General features: G+C 41.2%; 1 protein-coding gene across 3 annotated transcripts in view; it reads left to right on the top strand.

The window, feature by feature from the left end:
• cacna1c (calcium channel, voltage-dependent, L type, alpha 1C subunit) overlaps positions 1–20,951 on the top strand; it is a 225,087-nt gene that overhangs the window by 59,282 nt on the left and 144,854 nt on the right. For all 3 annotated transcript variants that reach the window (XM_037760298.1, XM_037760296.1, XM_037760297.1), the window contains exons 2-3: positions 3,582–4,002; positions 12,754–12,859. In XM_037760298.1, coding sequence (XP_037616226.1) covers positions 3,582–4,002; positions 12,754–12,859 — 527 coding nt within the window. The remainder of the gene's footprint in view (positions 1–3,581; positions 4,003–12,753; positions 12,860–20,951) is intronic.

Below are 20,951 nucleotides of genomic sequence, written 5' to 3'. Positions count from 1 at the left end.
CTGTAGAGGTAAAGTTACTCATGTGCTGTACTTAAGTGCAACTTTGAGGTTCATGTTATATGATTATTATATCTTATAGTTATATGACTACAGTATTATAGATTAAACTACCTTCAATAAAGCAGTTTAAATTAGCTTCACCTCTACAAGTTACAGAATTAAAATGCTGCACATCAGTATAGATAATTCAATAATTCATATAACATATAACACAAGCCATTCTGCTTCATTAAAGGCCTTTTCCCCCCTTCTTTTTTAGCAGAAAAGCACAGGTGTAAATAATAAAATGAATGTTGGTTTCAGGGTTTTCTTATTGTGCATGCTGGCTCACTGTCTCATCTTCATGGCATCATTAATGTTATTAGTAACACCTGTGCTTTTCCTGCTATAATAACTCCAAATGTCTGCTGTGAAGTGAACAAGGCCTATATATGAGCACCTCTGCTGTTCTTATTTTGCTGATAAGACCTCTAGATCAGGGGTGCACACACTTTTTCAGCATGCGAGCTACTTATAAAATGACCAAGTCAAAATGATCTACCTACTATAAAAATGCAAAACATATATTTATTTATAAATATATTGAGTATTCTTTATATGTACAATATATGTTGGTGTACCTTGCATAACTGCATGAACCCATATTGTACAATATAACTCTGTACATTTTGTCATTACCTTACTCTGATGACTTGCACTGAATGGAATCAGCCAGGGATGCATAGTCCGGACAGTAGCTGCTGATAGCCAGCCTCAAGCACACTTCCAAATGATCATCAGTCAAGGTGGAACGGTATTTGGACTTAATAATCTTCATGTGGGAAAAGGCTGACTCGCATAAATAAGTGGAGCCGAATAATGCAGTCAAGGAGGTAGCACATTTCCTCATGTTGGGGTACTTTTCCTCTGTGAGTAAGTTCCAGAACTTTTTTTTTTTTTTTTAAAGCCATGCGATCTACCCACACTACCTTTGCGATCGACCGGTAGATCGCGATCGACGTATTGGGCACCCCTGCTCTAGATGTATGCAGCACTGTTACTTGTAATAGAGTATTTTTTAAATAGTAAGTACTGCTACTTCTGAATACTTCTTTCTCCACTGCACATGTTGAGTTAGATGCAGAGGATGCAGATGTGTGGGTTGTTGGTGACTTTTGGTTGCACATTGATAGAGCAGGGATAAGCATCAGGAAGTAAAGTAGGCCTTATATAATTATTATTGTAACTAATTACATTTACTGTGGAGTAATTTGTCTATTAATGCAATTTTTAAATGAGTAATTAAAAAGGATTAATTTGTTACATTTTCCAAGTAATTTGCCAAATTTGCCAAATTAGTACCTTTTTTGGATAGTTTCTTTGACCAGCTACAATGTGTTGCTGAAACAACAGCACCTGTTGTTAGATATTTTATAGTAAACAGTTAGCAAATGAGGTCACAGGCTAGATATTGCTGTGTAACTCACCCACAAAGTGTATGCTGAGCTCCCTTAGTTGCAGAGCAAGTGTTTCTGACTCGAATGTCATGATGACATAACCTTCATATGTGAAGGTAGATGCTTCTGGGATGTATAGTGCGTATCAGGATCTGATGTAATGTTACCAGTCAGGCCTGTGAGTCCTGTAGAAACGTATAGCTCTGAAGTGAGAGGAATGGGATTTTGTAGCCTGTAATCGTACTAAGCATACAGTACGGGATAAGTCTATCTCTCTCCGCCTCCGCATGCACATCTCTTCTCACTTTTCCCTCTTTCTCTCTCTCTCTCTCTCCTTATCTCTGTTGTGACAGCGCAGGTTGGATTAACTTTACAGGGGTTCTTAAAGTTTTGCATTCTGTTTTTCTACCAAAAGTAGCTTTGCATTTGTGGGATTTGTTGGATTTGACATTGGGAATTACATAGGGCTGACCCGAATGCTTCGAAGCATCGTCCGTGGTAATCGACCTCCAAATCACTATTCAAATGATATTTTTTATATATAAGTATGTAGTAATAGTGTATAAATCCCCCAAATAGTCCATGAAATAAGGAATAATCTCACAACATTATTCATTATTTATATTCAACATGAATTATTATTAGTTATTTCTCTGTTTTTGTTGTGAATAGAGGTGTGCGGCAATACCACGAAGCTTAGAATACCTTCGAAAATTTCTCACCGGAGCTTCAATTCCCAAAAGATGGTATTTGGGACAGCCCTAGAATTACATTTGTTCAAATGTGACTGATATCAGCATATTGTTAATTTCAAGATTTTTAATTTACTTTGGTTGTTGACAAAAAAAACGTGTCAATTTTGTTGAAATGGTGTGATAGCGTCAGTAGCTGAGACTTCTTAGTTTCAGAAACATACTGCAGTTTCCATAAAGCAATGCAGTTCTTCTCCGTTCTCAGGAACATTTAAAATGTCACGTGTGTTTGTATGATTAGTTTGGTGATAATAACAATTGTTGACACAAATGTGCGTCGTCTTAAACCTGGAAAAGGGTACGTGGTTTCACAGGGTGTGTAATCTACTACGTGGTGAGAGCGTTTGTGGAATCCTTGCTCAGATGTCAGAGGGAAGGAGGGGGGGTGAGGATATTATACAGTAACTGTCTTTAATCTGGCTAAGCATATACAGTATGGATAATCCGCTCTCTCTTACTTTTACTCACTTAGTCTTATGTCTGCAATTTGTCTGGGCGACACAACTATGTAATCTCACTGAGATTATTGTAATTCTGTCTCTCATTTGTCTTCTTCATTTCTTTTATTCCACTGCACACATTTGTTGTCTGCAGTCTCTGCATTTTCCACCTCTGAGTGAATGTGTAGTCTTTCACTCTGGGACCCCTGTCAGTATTCCATATTAGCACTCTTTAATAACTTCTCAAATGAGATTTTTTGATATTTCTAATTTTTATGTTGGTCTTTGGTCTACATTTTTTTGTAGTCCTAAACGTTACAAAGCTGTAGGGCAATTAAACAACATTAAAAATGCTTTTCCTCTTGTAATGCTTCACATTTGGACAAGGCACTTGTAAAAATCTCTGAAAAATCTGCCTCTATACTGTGAAAAGTAAAACAGGAAGCTTGGCTGCAATGGTACAGATCTTCTTTTTTTGTTTCTGATTTTTTTAAAAGCTGTAATTAAAAGAAAAATGGAGATAAAATGATCATTATATAAGAATGATCATTACAGCAGCCAGTAGTTGCTGGTCTGATGAGCGGTGTTGAGTGTGTGTTGACACAAAGTGAATTGACTGCATAACCTACACAATATGCTGAGGAACTAAACAGCACACAGTTAGCTCTGTTGTACTCGCTTGACAGATGGGAGTATATTAGTCATCGTCTATTCTACCGGGAGAGACTTCAGTGTCTGAAAAATACACAAGGCTCACTAACTGATCTGTCAACAATTCAAACACCCTTGAAGCCTCCAAAATAAACGACCAAACTGTCGAAAACTGAAACACTGCGAGTTTAAATCAACAAGCGAACTGACCGAAGGAAGTGATTGAAGAGCTTACTGACAGTTAACTTGTGCTAACTTTCTTTTTTTCTTCTTTTCCCCCTTCCCGTTTCTCTCCACTCCAGGCTCCGACTACTCTCCCCCTCCTCCCCTCCCTCCCCCCGGCCTGACCAACGAGCACAGTGGCGGTGGCGGCGACCATGGCGGAGGAGGGGGCGGGGTCAACCACGGGGTGGGCGTGGTGGGCCTGGCCCCGGAGCACATGGCCACACCGGGGGCGGCCCTGAGCTGGCAGGCGGCCATCGACGCTGCGCGGCAGGCGAAGATTATGGGCAACCCCGCGTCGGGAGGAGCAGTGGCGGGGCTCGTGGCGGGAGGGGGCGGGCCCATCTCCACGGCGAGCTCCACGCAAAGGAAGAGACAACACTACAGCTCCAAGCCCAAGAAACAGACGACGACGACGGCCACGAGGCCGCCACGGGCGCTGCTCTGTCTCACACTCAAGAACCCCATCCGCAGGGCCTGCATCAGCATCGTAGAGTGGAAGTATCCTTTAACTCACCACGGTTTGTCTTCATACTGTATACTGCAATGTGGAATAACATGTTTCAAGAAAGTGAAACATGCTTTTAAATGTTGACACATGACATTCTCAATTCATTCACTTGAAGGAAATGTAATCCTGAATCTATCCTCTTAAAGTCAACATGAAATGACAAAATGCATCTTTAACCCTTTTGAGATCACTTCCCCGGTCGAACAAAATACGACGTGTGTTTACGTGCGAGTACCAACCAATTTAACCAATAACATCATGACATCCATCCATCAATCAATCTGCAGCTTTTAGCGGCAAGGGACGTGTATGTGCTGTAGCTCTGTATCGTGTATACATTCTAACTTTTTTTGTGGTCCAATCAAATGCGAAGGATTTTTATTTAAATGTTTCTCGTAACTGTACACCCGCTCAAATATTCCGTTTCACTGGGGGAACATTCAGAGTACAGAAGCGAAAGACGCTCTAACTTTTGTTTTACTGGGACTTTAAGCTCCTTGTTTTTCTGAGTTACATGTTTTGCCTTCATTCAGACGTTACAAGATGGGGACAATCAAATCAGGCAGATGCAGAAGTTCTTTAAAGAAAAAACTACCTTGATGCAAGAATGAACGGTCAATCTAGGAGCAATAATTTAGAAAATGTTTGGCGCAGATACTCCCTTAAATGGAGTAAATATAGGAATAGGTCATCAGAGCTATGTAATTATTATAATATTTAATGTTGCAATATTATTGTAATGATAAAAGCTAAATGCTCATATTTCCATGATTTGCATCCCTTCACTGTGGAATGGATGGATAGATGCAGGTAGAAAAATAAATCATGGCGATGAGGAGAAGGAGAAAACGGAAGAAAGGCCTAAGGGGATGGAGGATATAAACATATTCAGAATACATCACCCTTCTTTCTTTTGTTTAGTGCCCCTCTTTCCTCTCGTCTCTCTCTTTCTTAATCAATCTCTCCTCTTTCCTACGTCTCACTCGGTGTGATTCTCTGCTCTCCACTCACTCGACTTAATCCTTTCTCCCCTTCCTCTGTCTGTCCTTTCTCTCTCTCGTTCACTCTCCCTCTTTCATCTCACATTCTTTTCTCACAGGAGGATAAAACAAATTGTGTCATTTTCATCCCTCCTTCACACCTCTCCCAGCATATGTCTTTCCCAGAGCTCTTTCCAACCGCATTCATCCTCTCTCCCCCAGGTCCACCCATGCCTCCATTCTTCCTTCATCTCTCTCTCCCCATTTATTATCCGTCTCTCCCTCCCTCCGTCCATCCAAATCCCTTTATTCCTGCTGTTCCTTCACCCGTCCTTCCTTTCTACCCTTCCTTTTTTTTTTTAAAGCTGCTGAACATAATGACTTGGTTTTCCCTCAGGGTGGGATAGAGGGAGAAAGGGAGAGAGAGAGAGACAGAAATGGTCAGCGTCACAGTCAAAGTGATCTATAATAGGAGAGGGGTCCACATGAGCATCAACTCAGCAAGAGCACAGTCACACATCGTCCTGAGAGGGAGAGGAGGGAGAGGAAGAGGAGGGAACGAGAAGGGCAGGACATGGATGTCGACAGGAGAGATGATGGAGCGGATTAGCTGAGGAGGGAGGGAGGGATCGAGGGGAGGTAAACAAGCGAAATGACAGAGCAGGGGGAGGGCAAATACTGAGTGAGGGGAGGAGAGGAGAGAGGATAGGGGGATCATGAGGGAGGAGAAGAGAGGAGTGGAAAGGCAGAGCGAATTGGTGAGGAAAGGGAAGATACAAGTAGTATGTGTGTATTTAAAAAAGGTCGGGAATTATCAAATTAGAATAAATCAGAGGTGATAACATAGATTAAAACTATTTTTCTACTGGATTTCCACTTTTTGTTCCTTCTAACAACATATTTTCAGAGCAGTAGTTTTTTTTTTAATATCCAGTGATAAATGATGGTGGCAGTCTTAAGAACTTGTATATTTATCAAACAACCACAAAAATGACTGTTTGGTTCTATTTGGTTCCTGCATTTGTTTTGATGGTTTTGCTCAGTTTAATGTGAAAATCTTGACTCCACCATGGTTTTGCATTTTTCATGCACATCACTCAAACAATAGACATGTTTTCTTAATAAACAAATCAAAATTTCTCACGGGAACACACCCTGTCTTTTAAAGTGTGTGGTAAAGAGACAGACGCAGGCAAATTATCTTTCTGATCATCTTGTGTATTTATACTAGGGCTGTCAGTCGATTCAAATATTGAATTGCGATTAATCGTACGATTGTCTATGATTAATCGACAAATTTTATCTCTTCAAAATGTACATTAAAGGGAGATTTGTCAAGTAATAAATACTCGTATCAACATGGGAGTGGGCAAATATGTTTGCTTTATGCAAATATATGTATATATTTATTGCTGGAGATCAATTAACAACACAAAACAATGTCAAATATTGTCCAGAAACCCTCACAGGTGCTGCATTTAGCATTAAAAAATATGCTCAAATCATAAAATGTCAAACTGCAGCCCAACAGGCAATAACAGCTGTCAGTGTGTCAGTGTGCTGACTTGACGATGACTTGCCCCAAAACTGCATGTGATTATCATGAAGTGGGCATGTCTGTAAAGGGGAGACTCGTGGGTACCCTTAGAACCCATTTTCATTCACATATCTTGAGGTCAGAGGTAAAGGGACCCCTTTGAAAATGGCCATGACAGTTTTTCCTCACTAAAGTTTAGCGCAAATTTGGAGCATTATTTAACCTCTTTCGCGCTAGTATGACATGGTTGGCATCGGTAGATTCCTTAGGTTTTCTAGTTTCATATGATGCCAGTATCTTCACTATTGCATTAATGCGTTATAGAAAATTAGTGGCGTTAATACGAATTTGTCATAATGTCACTGGCAAACCTTAAACTATCCCGTCCAGCTGTGCTTATGTTGATTAACGGTAGAAAGCATGCATAAAACCCTCAGGGTCATTGGAACTATCTCACCCAATGACTGATGAGTGTTCAGATCATTACCCACAATTCCCAGCATCATTCATTTAAACAGCTCTGAAGGGAGTGGAAGGATGACAGAGAAAGAGTGATGGAAAGAGAAAGGTGAGGGAACGAGATGAGTGAAGGAAAGACGAGGAAGAAGTAAACACGGGCGGAAGGAGCAGAACAGTAGCAAAAAATTGCAGCAAGTTTTGTCCTTCACTAGTTTCAAAAAGCCTCCATCAATCTGCCAGTCTTTCTACCTGTTTGTCCTTCATAACTGCAGTGTGGGCCCGTTTAAACGCAGCATCTGTTTGAACATCAGCCTGTGGGTGACCGTGCTCCCTACTGTATGCATTCGCTCTGTGTATGTGTGTCGTTATGCATTCATGTGTTGCTTTTTATCCTATGGCTTTGTGTGTGTGTTTACGTGTGTGTCCTGTATTCTGCGAGCACCTCTGTCTCCAGAGATTGCAGATCCGAAATCTTCCTCTCTTACTCCTCTGTTACCATGACAACAGCTGCTGCTCTCAACAGGTCGATGGGGGCCTGTCTGAGCTCACACATACACACACACACACATAAACACTCTTTTTTCAGAGCACGCACATGCTTACACACAGATGATAAAGGACTGAAACAAACACAGACACACACACACACAGCACTCTCACATGCTGTGTAATTATAGCATTTAAGCATTACCTGCACACTGCAAGGTCAGCGTGAGGGACAAGGAGAGAGCGGGGGGTAACTACCATGTTCTCTACATGAAATCACACTAAGTGGTAATTTTGAAAAGGTGTCATTGAGGGCATTTTACACACACACACACACACTCCGTTTTCCTGTTTCCTAGCTAACAGCTTACATATTGCCTCAGGTCACATGAGAAGGGGTTACACTATTTGTATGCATTTTCAACTCAATAAGGAAAACAGATAAATATTCTCAGCATAACACACAGAGGAGTGCTGAGCTCGCTCTCCCAGATGATATCACAGTATACATCCCTGGTTTCTTATTGGGGTTTTGTCAAGATAAGAGGTTATCTGTGTTACCGTGAGCTGCATACGGTGGTTATGCGAGGCAAATGCTGAGTATTTTGGAAAATAACAGCATCCCGGTGTGGATGTGGAAGCAATCCCAATGTGATAATTTGTCGTAAGCGTATACAGTTAGCCTGTAAAATGCTGAATTTATATGTTTTACTCCAAAATACCTCAGAGAGTAGCACCGTGGTGGATAATACTATACATCATGTCAGCTGTGAAACCTGCTGAGCTAACTGGATGCTGATTTTATTTAATTTATTGCTGTTTTTCTAGAGCTGTCCGACTCAATCCCCCACAATTATCCCAAATTCGTACCACTAATATTTATATGCTGTTAGAGATTTGCTATTCTTATGCTGATTAATGCATTATTAATAGACTTTGGTACTTGTTTTGATTCCTCACTCAGACCCCCCCCCCCACCCGAATTTTTCCCCAGTGTTGTTTCGCTCTCAACGGCACAAGCAGACACTAGATTTATTATCATGTTGATGGAAGCAGACCTCAAGGGTTTTTAAAATTATGGGTCAGGAACCCAGAATGAGTCGCAGGCCTGTTTTTCTGCGGGTCCCCGCATGTCTGGAGTGTGTTTTAATGAGCCCCCGATACAAGGGTGAGTGATTAACTTTGATGCATTTTGGTCCCGGGCTGAATGATCTTGTGACCGACGATGTTCAAGGATCAACTCTTAATCCAAACATAAACTTAAGTATTAGTTCTACAATAAAAAAAACGCTTAAGATTTTTTTCTTCTCCCTCTCTCGCTATTTAACTGTCTGCACACCAGGGCTATTTCTGAAACGGCAGTAAAGCTCTAGAATAGACAGCAGGTCTGTTTCTAGAGGGGCCACACACACAGCAAGATTGCTAGTGTGATTACAGGTAGTTCAAGATTGTTAAGTTTACTTCTTATTTAAACTGAAACTTTATTTATTTGTCGAGACAGTTCCTTCTCTCCTCCGCCATCAAACCTATTAGAAACTGCACTGGGTAATTTCAAAATATTAATGGGCACTAATAAAAAAAAAGTGTACTGATTTAATTGTGGTTTTAGCTAATGGCAACAATTTCTCATGTTGTCAAAATTGTAACGTGGTATATTTACTCAACTTTACAAACTTTACTCAAGTGTTCAAGGCCTTGTGGTGGAGTTTGGATTTAAAAACAAAACATTTCACAGTAGGGTCCCCCCCTCTTAGACGATTAGTCGACTAATCGGTCTTTTCGGTCTTAGGCGCCTAAGATTTTCATCATATTTTATGCTTTTTCATGCTGAGTGACTAATTTCCAAGACATTTATGAGCACTTCTCTGGTAAACACAAGATTTAAAGTTGTGCTTTTATGTGATTCTTTGTGGAGACAGTCAGTTTTACAGATCTGTCGATTTAAATCACCTAATCGATATGTCGACAAAATCGCACGAGTGTTAGTCGACTAAGAATTTCTTTTGTCGAGGACTGACCTTTTTCACAGTTTCTATCTATTTCTAGATGTAAGGATGATGAACATCTTAAGTTGGAACTTGGAAGCTGCTGAGAAGTTCCTGTTGGTGTCCTTTAGCCGCCATAAAAATCATACCAATAAAAATGAAAATAACTTTGGCGCTGTACTCTCAATGCAGACTATTATCCCTGGTAAAGTGCTGAATGTATAGATCTTTCCTTGCAGGCAGCCATTAGTTGCTATTCATTTTACTCCAATGTGAAACTACCTGCATACATTTCTGAATAGACATTATGGATATATGGTAAAGCAGTTGAAATTAAGGATCAATTTCTTTTTCCATTTTCCCCTTTTTCTTCTAATTTGGTCACTTTCTCAAGTACTGCTGCTAACTCCCTCTTTTGACTTTGGCAGGATGTAGACTATATATATATATAAATATATATATATAGGATACCAGATCCAGCGTCCTGTAGTCTGCACGTATACCCCAGCCAACCATTACCAGTTGGTAAAGTTGTGAAAACTGCCAATTGTGTTGGATGGAAAAGTCCAGTAAAGTCAGATTCAGTTCAGCAAAAGCCTGCACTCATGGCGTGACGTAATGTGAGCGTGAATGTCAGCTAAAAGAGTACATTATAGTTTGCTTATGGTTTGTCTTCTGGATTTGAGAATCTGACGGTTGCAACTCATCAGTACATCGGTTTTATAAGTAATACTACAAGTCTAGACTAATTTGACATGCAGCCAAAGGGGGGGGGAGGAAGGAAAGAGTGGAAGAAGAGAGCAGAGGGAGAGCACAAGGAGGTGACAGCAGTGGCAGTTAGTAATTGTGTTGATGCAAACCAGACCTCCTTTATCTCTCCTTCACATACTCTCCCTCCATTCTCTCTCACTTTGCATCTCTCCCTCTTCTCGGAGGCCAAAAATAATGAGGTCGCTCCCCTCTCAAGGACCGTTTGCATATAAAAAAAAAAACCTTCTGTGTCTCTCCTCTCTCTCATTCCATCCCGCTCTCGCTCTTCCTCCGTCCACATCCCGTCTTCCACGCGACAGGCCTGCTCCTCGACGCACCCATATTAGGGCATGCACTGTCTCCCTAACCCCCCTCGCACACACAAAGAGGCTCCTAAGTGACCCAATATGTCTTATTGTTAACGCAAAGGCAAACTCAAACAGCTTTGATCTCTCATTGTGTACACTGCTTGTGCACTCTGCTGTGTGTGTATATATACCTCTGCTTATGTAAGGGTGTATTAGCTTGTTTAAAAATACCGCTTTGTTAAAATAACATGCCTGATATGAAGTTTTTTTCAATTCAGGAAGGTCAGAGGTCAGAATCTGTATTATTTTGTACAGCGCACTAGAGGTTTTCATGGATCATTGAAAACTTACCTGAACATGGCGCGGATAGATTTATGTTTTTTATATTACCTGGTCCACAATGTACCAAATCTTAGCCCCAATTCAAAAACAACATCATGGTTTGCCCATTCAGACCCTTTTTTCTCCTGCAATGATTGATTATGAAGCAATCCAGTCCAGTTAGCTTCACTTCGGTATAAGACATATTGTTTAAAAGACCCCAAGAGCAGTGGCAATAGAACAGGACACAATTACACTGATATTATTTTGACCCCGTCCTCATTCGAATGTCTGTTAAGAATAACCAAGTAGATGAAGGACACGAGGCCTCGCTCTGTCATTCGGTGCTTTTAAAAAGCTCAGACAAAGAAAGGCCCGTCCTCCCACAGACTGTCTTGGGAAGGCGGACCTCGGTGTGTCATCCACAGTAGGATCCTAAACTAAACTTTAAAAACATGTCCAGGGAACTTAAAACCAGGCTAATCCAATTTAGAGTCGAGAGTCAAGCTACCACAAATCCCAGAATACTGGAGATGCCAGAACAGGGAGGGTATACGGTTGACTCATATGTTGTGGAGCTGCCCCAAAATACAAGACTTCTGCTCTGAGATTCACAAAAATGTTACATAGGCGTGCCTTTTTCCCAGAATTTGTGTATCCTGGAAGACCCGTCGCTCCTTGAGGACCTCCCATCACCTGATGCAGAATGGGTGCAGATCATTATTTCAGAATGCAAGGCCCCCTCTCCCCCCTGTAAATCTTTGGTTTAATCCTTTAGGTAGACTAGGACTAGGACTGGGAGGGACTCAAGGATTAAAAATCCTCTATACATGTCGAATGTTCTCTCTGGGATTCGGGGATCGCAGTAAATCTCATCATTATCGCTGTATTTGACATCGCCGCATGTGGAAGTACGCTTTTGTTTTGCATTGTCCTGTGTCCTTTATTTATATGTTTTGCTCATCTTATTTTTCTTGCTTTCATTGGTCCGTCTGTCCCAAGCACCAGCAGTTTTTTTATTAGGGCCATCAATCGATTAACATGTTTAATCACGATTAATCGCATGATTGTCCATAGTTAATCGCAAATTAATCTCACATGTTTTATCTGTTCAAAATGTACCTTAAAGGGAGATTTGTCAAGTATTTAATACTCTTATCAACAAGGGAGTGGGCAAATATGCTGTTTTATGCAAATGTATGTATATATTTATTGTTAGAAATCAATTAACAGCACAAAACAATGACAAATATTGTCCAGAAACCCTCACAGGTTCTGCATTTAGCATAAAGAAATATGCTCAAATCTTAACATGGTAAACTCAAGCCCAACAGGCAACAACAGCTGTCAGTGTGCTGACTTGACTATGACCTTCCCAAACTGCATGTGATTATCATAAAGTGGGCATGTCTGTAAAGGGGAGACTCGTGGGTACCCATATAACCCATTTACATTCACATATTTTGAGGTCAGAGGTCAAGGGACCCCTTTGAAAATGGCCATGCCTGTTTTTCCTCAACGGAATTTAGTGTAAGTTTGGAGTCTATTTTTTGTAGTTTCATATGATGCCAGTATCTTCACTTTAGCTTTAAAACTGAGCCCGCTACAAACTAAAAATCACAAGTTGCGTTAATGCGTTAAAGAAAGAAGCATTAAAACGAATTTGCGCGTTATTATCGCGTTACCTTTGACAGCCCTAGTTGTTATACTTTCCATGAAGTACCGACATTAATACTGCTAGTTGTCCTATCCCCAGATATTTGTCACATGTATGCTTGTAAATGTTTGTTATCTTTAAGATGTTAATCGTAAAAAAAAGAATAACTAAGTAGATGATCTCTACTGTGTAAATGTCTTTATATTTGTGTTTTGTGTACTGTGTTCCGCTGTGTATATTCCTTAACCCTCCTCTCAGACCATTTGAGATCATCATCCTGATGACCATTTTCGCCAACTGTGTGGCCTTAGCCGTCTACATCCCCTTCCCTGAGGATGACTCGAACGCCACTAACTCCAACCTGGTGAGTAATCGACTATATTTGAACCGCTTAACAGTTAAATACGCTCACTTGCTGTTTACGCAACTAGTTACTGGTTAAAGTAACTGCTTGGCTCACTGGAAGACAGGCTTTCTTGGTTTTTGTTCTTGTGGTCTGACACCTGTTGTTTCCCGTGTGGATGTGTTATCACATTTTATATTAGGTGTGTGGCTGATTTATGAAAGATTTTGTCTTTTATTTAATAGCATTACTGAGCAGCATGTGTGTGTGTGATTTGCTGATGAAATGAAGTAGGGAGTAAAAATAATATCTTCCATGAATAATGTCTTCTTTGAGCATCAGTTGCTCTTATCATTGGTTGTCTGGATACAAGCGAGTTGTTGATTATGATGTTTCACTTTGAAGCCTGAAGAAAATGGAGGGTTTCAGTTATTTCTGACTGATGACTCTTGAGTTGTATCAAATGAAAACGATGTGAGTTGATTTGATCAAAAGCAAAAGCATCATTTTCTTGTGGGCAACAGACTTTTTTTGGAGAAAATAGTCGTTTTGATTGAGGAATGATTTTTGTGGTTTGCCAAAATGTCATCTAGTGTAATGTGCTAAATGTAGAAGATATTTAAAGTAAAGTAAAGCAAAACATATCTTACAAAACAAAGACATCTGTTGCTTCGAAAGCGTCTGACTGCTTCCTGCCAAACCTTTTATCTAATTACCTTAACCTGGCCGCTCACCAGAGTGTGTGTGTGTGTGTGTGTTTGTAAAGCAGCGTGTTCCTCTGTGGTTATATAAATCAATATCCATCCATTAGCTATACCCGCTTATCCTTGAGGATAAGCCAGTCCCAGCTGACATTGGGCGAGAGACGGGGTACACACCCTGGACAGATGACCAGTATATCATATAAATCAATATAATTATGTGTATAAATATATAGATATATATATAGACACAATTTGTGTTTGTGTTTTTTCATATGTTTGTGTGTGTGTAAGCTTGCAGATGTATGCTAGTGTATTAGTGTGAGGAAGACACTAATCCCTCTGAGGCCATGTAACATCTGTCACTCTCTCTTTCCTTCTTTCTAAGAATGACTTTGCCACATTAACTTTTTCTCGAGAGCTCACGCGCGACTATTGTTTTCAGATTGCCTGTTGTGTATGTGTGTGTATGAGGACTTTGCCATGTGCCCCATTCACATGTCAACATGTCCATGCATGAGCTAATTGCTGATTTAGAGAATGTCATTAATATTTATGGGGGAGTTTCTGGATAAGAAAACAGTCCGAGGATCCAGCGTCTATTCATAAAGCTACTTTTGGCTTACTATAGATCTGTGAGCGGAGGAATCATATTTGTTTTCATTTGTTTTCACTGTGCATCTACCCTCTGATTTCTCATTTAATGTTAACAGTGTCAGAGCAGGTGTATGAGTCAGTGGAAGAGTAAATAGGACTCATCATCTTAATTTGTGTCCATCACCCACTCTCTCTCTCTCTCTCTGCCTCTCTTTATCTCTCTCTGAATTCTGTAGCAGAACTAAAATACAGCAATTGCATTACTTTCCCTGTTTTACAGCTTTTACAGATCAAGTCTCAGTGATCACATTACACTTACTGATCAAACAACTTAAGGCGTTCTCTGGCTTCTTTAAGTCGTTCATTAGTTTAATATCTTTGAAAAAAACCCACTTATATTAAAAATCTTGACATTATACATGGAGAGCTAATGAATGATCCAGCAAAGAGTAAATTCTATACAACTCATACAGTCAGAACTTAAAATGCATCTTCAGATGCATCTTGAATGCCTGCACTTCCAGGATAAGTAGTCCCCCATGCAGCCTTTTATAGTTGTAACACAAATATAGTGAATATTTTGAGTAAATAATACTTTTCATATATAATATAAGCAAGGTAAAGCATTGCATTTAAGAAAAGTAATGCTTAGCGTGTAATTTATTTACATTTTCAGTGCACAGTGTAGACTGGATAGCATTCTACTGTCTCTCAATGTCTGTCAACACCATAAGGAGAATTTTACTGCCACTGTTTTAGCTTGTTTTGAAACCGTATACAGCAGGAAGCATTGCCATGCAGACGCACACACTTACACACACTTCCAGGAAAAGTTTGGCCTCCTACATTTTCAGGTCTTCTATTCTTGCAGGGTTATTTGGGACTGGTGACCCCCCCACCCCCCTAGTTAATGACAAGATACAACACACATGCAGACACACTCACACGCTCTAAAAACTACTTACCACCACCACAGCTGTGGTCAATTAGTTTTATAACCTTCTGACAGCCAGGAAGCAGTGTGCAGATGGACGAGAGGTTTAAATAACACGCTCGAACCATGTATCTGTGTGTGTGTAAATACATTTTTGTATTTCTTTAGAATTTATTTAACCAGGTAAAGCTTCACTGAGCATAAGTCAGATGGGTCACAGCATGAGTATACCAAAAAATAAGACTCAGATCATCATATTCTAGATCATATAGGGGCAAATAGCTCAGACAAAGCATCTACAGCCTGATGAACATTCCTCCAACTCCTTCAGTCTATTTTTAAAAACACTTAAAGAGACCAGCTCCCCTAGATCCAAATCATTCTGCAGTAAATTCCAAGCTGCAGGAGCAGCGTACCTAAACGCTCTTTTTTCCCATTTCAAGACGGACGTTGGGGACAGATAGCAAAAGTATGTGTGTGGTATAAACAAGTAAACAAGTTAAAACAAATAGCCTTTGTGGGGAAGGAAGGGGGAAGTAGTAGAACTAGAATATGTCTACATTCAGTTTCTACTACTTCCGTGTAACTGTCACTCCATTAACTACCTCGTTGTGTACCAATCATGAGTCAGAGTGAAAATATTTTAAAACATGCCTTCTTTGACATTGCCAGAAGCGCATCTTAAGATTACTTTTTGTTTGCAATATGCATTCACTTTGACAAATGACCTTATTCAGTTCTTTTATTGTGTTTGCAAGACAGTGATTAAACCCCAAACTGCCAGAATCAATCTTACGTCCCATTGGTTAATTTCCCTGAGAGTCTATTGCGAGTCTCATTATATTGACATTTAAAGGTTCTCTACATTATACGACATCCAGAGCATTAATATAGCAGCAACCAACTATTTGCTATGTAAAGATATAATGGAGTAATGTCTACCTGAGCAGAGAATGAAGTCGCTCTCCCTCTGCGTGTGTTGTAATCAGAGCTTCTCCATGCTTTGTTGACATAGGCAGGTCGGCTGTGCGTGCTCTTATAGTGCAAGTTTGCGCAGGTGAGTGTGCCCCAATGGCTAGCTCACGGCCGCCGCTCTGCACTGCTCTCATACGGCGGTTACAGCTGATAACTGTCCCGGGAGCATAGCATCCACCCTCCAGGTTCCCTTTCAGGTTAACACTGTTAGCTCTGTCAGCACTGTTGCCGTTGTTTGCACTGTTAGTACCGTTAGCTGTGAGCCGGTGGCTTAGCCATTGCCATGTTGAGAGCCGTGCGGAGGCAATAGAAATGCTCCCAATCTTGCATTTAGCACCTTAAAAGGGACTGTTTGTAACTTTTTACATGTATAAATCTACCGGGTCGGTTTCCCATGTGCGCTCGCATGTGTGCGCTCGCGTGTGGCTACGCTGTTCAGACTCAGACTCCAACACAAACTACACGGAAGCACCAAAACCTCAAAGTTATATCTAGTGAAGCCCGTCTTGCAAAACAGTCTTGGCTGCGGTCGTAGTACGCGGGGGAGACCGTAGCTTTGGTCTCCAGGTCCGGAGTCTCTGCTCAGCTGCCTGCTTGCCTTCACTCACACACCGCACTCGTTCTCGCTCCACCTCTAGACGTGAACGCGCGCTCACTACACACTGCAGAAGAGTTAGTTTAGCTCTGAGAATATCTAGTGAATGTACAGTGGACGTTTGTGCAGAAATAACTGCTGCAGCTCCTCCAGACCAACAGAGGTTTCCCGTGTCTTGTGAGGTGACCGAGCTCCGTAACGAGAAACGTCATCGTCTGCGACCGGGTGCCGGTGTCTCCCTCCGGCACCCGGTCGGAGATGGTAACGTTTCTCTTCCTACCTCAGCCCGGGAGGCTGAGGCAGGAAAAGCCAACACTAGGATCAGCAGTGATTCATGGAGAGACCTTCGTCTGGTCAGCTAACATTACTGCCAAGCAGGTGAAATATAGAGTGATATTGTGGTTTTAGCTGTCGTGTGTCGCCTCACTGTTTTGAGCGATGCTCGTTCATGTCTATGTAGAGCGAGCAAGCGCGAGCCCGACGCTGACTTTCCTTGACTTAGCGACCACAGGTGTTGCTGTTAACAAGCGTTTCTGAAAGTTACAAATAGTCCCTTTAAGCACACTCTAACAGACCAACTGACGCCTCATGCACATTTGGGAGGAATGAACCTGTGACTGACCTTTATTGTCGTCCCAGTAGGAATCCCCACCACTTGTTTGAACATTGTCCCCTCCACAATTTGAAGTTATTTCTTACAGTGTTACCTTTGCGTTCCACTGCTGCAAACTGTGGGGTAACCCTCTCATTAAATATAACGTGAGTCTGAGCCACGGGAGGCTGTTAAATATTCCCTGCATCAAAGCTCTTGTAATTGAGCTCAGCCTGAACCCCTCGTGTTATTTCACATTTTTGTGTCATCCTCCCCCCCTTGTCGAGTATTGTTGTCATTTGTTTTCTGTTTGTCATTCGGGGTGTCACGTTGCGCTTAGCCCCTTGTGGTTTTGTTTGCTCTCCCACGCAGTTTTTCATTTCTTCCCATTTTTTACCAGTTTTTATCATTTGCAAATAAACCACAGGCTTATACAAAGCTCGATCTTTTAATGAAGTATAAGCTCAAAAAACAGCTGCATCACAACTATGGCTCCGTATATCCTGATGATGCTCTTTACATTTTACCCCTGACCCTAAGTGTGATGGAGTCTCAGAATCAATATGGCGCCCCCTTCGCTAGATTTGCACAGCTCTTTCTTATGTAATACCAGAGATCTGTTGTATTGCTTCCAGTACATGATTTCTATTTCCGTCCGCATCCCATAATGTGCCGCTCTGTCTCCTTGACGACATGCCCAATAATAGCAGCGGGAGAGGTTGTCATGGATATGGTAACCGTAGTGATGCTCCTCATCTGTCCTTGGTTACAGAGGAAAGAAGGGTATAGGAACCAAAGTGTGAGAAAGTCTCTTCTCTCAGGGAGGATCATATGTGCTGCACTTTGGCTAGTTCAGTTCAGGAAATGCAACTTTTGGTAAAAAAATGGTAAAACTAGATGCATTTTTTCTAACTAGAATGTGAAGTTTATGTTAAAAAAAACCTCCCTGTATCTGTTTCTCTCCCCTTTTCCCTCCTTAATCACTTTCTCCCTCTTGCTCTCCCTTCATCCCTCTCTAATCAGATCAATATGGACACTTTCAGATTGACAGAATAATGCTGTCATAACCGAGCAATTAGCTAATCAATACACCTGATTAGACACTGATTGATGGAGAGAGGCAAAAACACACACATGATGTACGCACAGACACACAATTTAGACACTAAATCCCGTAGGCAATAATGAGGCGTAATAGGATTCACAGTGATTGAGGTTTGAGATTACGTCGGTGTGATACGGCATGTGTGTGTGTGTGTGTGTGTGTGTGTGTGTGTGTGTGTGTGTGTGTGTGCGTGCACGTTCGGGTTTATTTGATTTCTATATCGTCTGCATACATTTGTATAGTGTCAGTTATGTTTACGCGTCAGTGCATGGTTGTTCAGGGTCGCTCATTTGTGTGCGATGAGGTGTGTGTGTGTGTGTGTGTGCATCAGCAGTAGGTGACGGGGCGTTTAGTGTTAGATGAATTAGCTGCTGGCTCTGCGGTAGGCGTGTGAAACAAGCACCTTTAAGTCAATGAATCACCTTTCAGAGGGTAATGGACCACATCACAACACACCTCTTCTCTCTCAGTGTCTTGTCCTTTATGTTTTTTTTTCTCTTGTTATATAAACAATAGATTTGGTAATTTTCTCACATGCGTAAAATGACCTTTGTTTTGAGTTTTCCTGACAAGTGACGACCTCTTGTAGCCGTGTGAATATATGAGTGCCTTCTTTCCGTAGCAACCACTAATGAAAGGTGACATTTTTTACACCACAACAAGACCTACAGTGTTAGAAAGGAGGTCACGGTGATTATTTGGAGGTACAAAAGCAGGTGACTTCAACATTAGCGCCCTGTCTCTTACCAACCGACTTGTTTCCTTTAACTATGCAGGCGATGTTTTCTACCCTTAACCAAGTAGGTTATTTGGCAAAAGCTTAACTAGATGGATTTACAGCTGATGCCATACACCTTTTGATTCCTTAATTGATTATACAGTGGAAACCGCTTATAGTTCATGATCAAACGCTTCGTTCGTCTTCATGCACCGACACTGAGCTGGCCGAAAACCCCGCAAAGCCTCACCCCAAGCGTGATGGAAAAGGCAAAAGATTTGCAATCGGCCAGTAAAAAGCAAAGCGGCCCGTTTTATTACTTTATATTAATATAATAAATATACAAATGTCAGGTTTGCACTGCACTCTAAAGGGTGTTTAGTGACTTTCTTGTATCCAATCCCTTGATTTGCGCTTTTCAAGCACCTTTTCGTGGAGTTGCTCGGAGTGTTCCTTTGTCTTTATGGTGTAGGTTTTGCAACGATTCTCACTCGTCGAAAGCTGCCTCCAGATACAGGTGTAGTTATACTACAGTGCATTGAACCTCCTTGACTTCCCTCTCAGGTGATATCCCTTTAACCACTTATGTGACTTCTAAAATCAGTCGGCTGCATCGGCGATGCTTTACCTGCGTCCAATCAAAGGGGGGTGAATACCTATGCAAACAAGTATTTTGTCACTTTCTAGAGATCTGTTTTCACTTTGAGATTAAAGGGTCTTGATCAGTGTAAAAAAAAGCCAGATTAAATCTACTTTGATTCAATGTGGTAAAACAATAGAACACGAAAACTTCTAATGTGGGTGAAAACTTTGTACAGGCACTGCATTTTCTTGTTAAGGTGGATTAAGATTACTGCCACAAAACTGGTTTGTTTACCTTTTATTTCTGATGTTCTTTTCTTTGTTCACGTCACCTCAGAACAGGCCTCTGTGTTGAATATCATTAAATTGATGAAATCACCTCAGTTTACTGCCTTATAAAGACTCCTTTACCCATTACTCCGAGTCTTGTCTGGTGTTTGGAGTCTCCACACGTCCTCCTGCCCCTCCCTTCCTCTCCCCATCATCATCTGTGCTGTTGAGGATCAAGTTAACATGCTGATCCTTTGGGTGCTACTCTGCTGGTTGCTAGGAGTGTCTATTTATAGACAGAGAGGAACGATCAGCATCTATCTGTATGTTCACTTATCTAAACAATGTCGGTCTGTGTTTTCTTGTGGCGACCGATGGTGTGTTACAGTGTGTGTGTGTGTGTGTGTGTGCACCTCTGAATAGTCCCAGTGGAATGCAGCGGCTCACAGTGCATCCAGATAAGGATGTAGATGTGTGTGTTTATTTGTGTGTCCTGTGGTGTGTGGGTGGGCGTGTGAATAGCCGCAGTGGAACTTGATGCATTTATTAGTTTATTTACCAATAGGATGTGTGACAGTGTGTGTGTGTGTTGTATACAAACAGACAGAGGTTAATGTGATTCATTCACTACTGTATCTTATCCCGTCGTATACACATTAGTAGGCCCCTCTACACAGATGGGAAACTTAAAATCCCTTGCAAGTTTTTCTGCAGTACAGTACAACCAGTTCCAACCGAGCTGGAGTCTGGGGAGTCATTATTTGGAAATTATAAATGCTGTTCCCCTTTTCAACTCCCAGAGGAAAACAAGGAATACCCCAGTTACCATTTCTGTTTGAGACATGGGTGCTTTCCAACTCCAAAGTTACTACTTCAGAGTGCTGTTTGGTTTTCTGCTCCATTGGTACCTCATTTTGGAGCCATTTTGTACTAATTCCTCAGTGCTGCAGGGCTCCGGTGTTACTGAAAATGAACCTTAAACATGGGAGGGGAAAAAAATACACTGAACTAAGTGAAAGTTTTATCGTAGTTCCTCTGCTTTAC

The sequence above is a fragment of the Sebastes umbrosus genome, chromosome 23, assembly GCF_015220745.1.
Source record: "Sebastes umbrosus isolate fSebUmb1 chromosome 23, fSebUmb1.pri, whole genome shotgun sequence".
NCBI classification, from domain to species: Eukaryota; Metazoa; Chordata; class Actinopteri; order Perciformes; family Sebastidae; genus Sebastes; species Sebastes umbrosus.
This window is presented reverse-complemented; position numbering and strand designations above follow the sequence as displayed.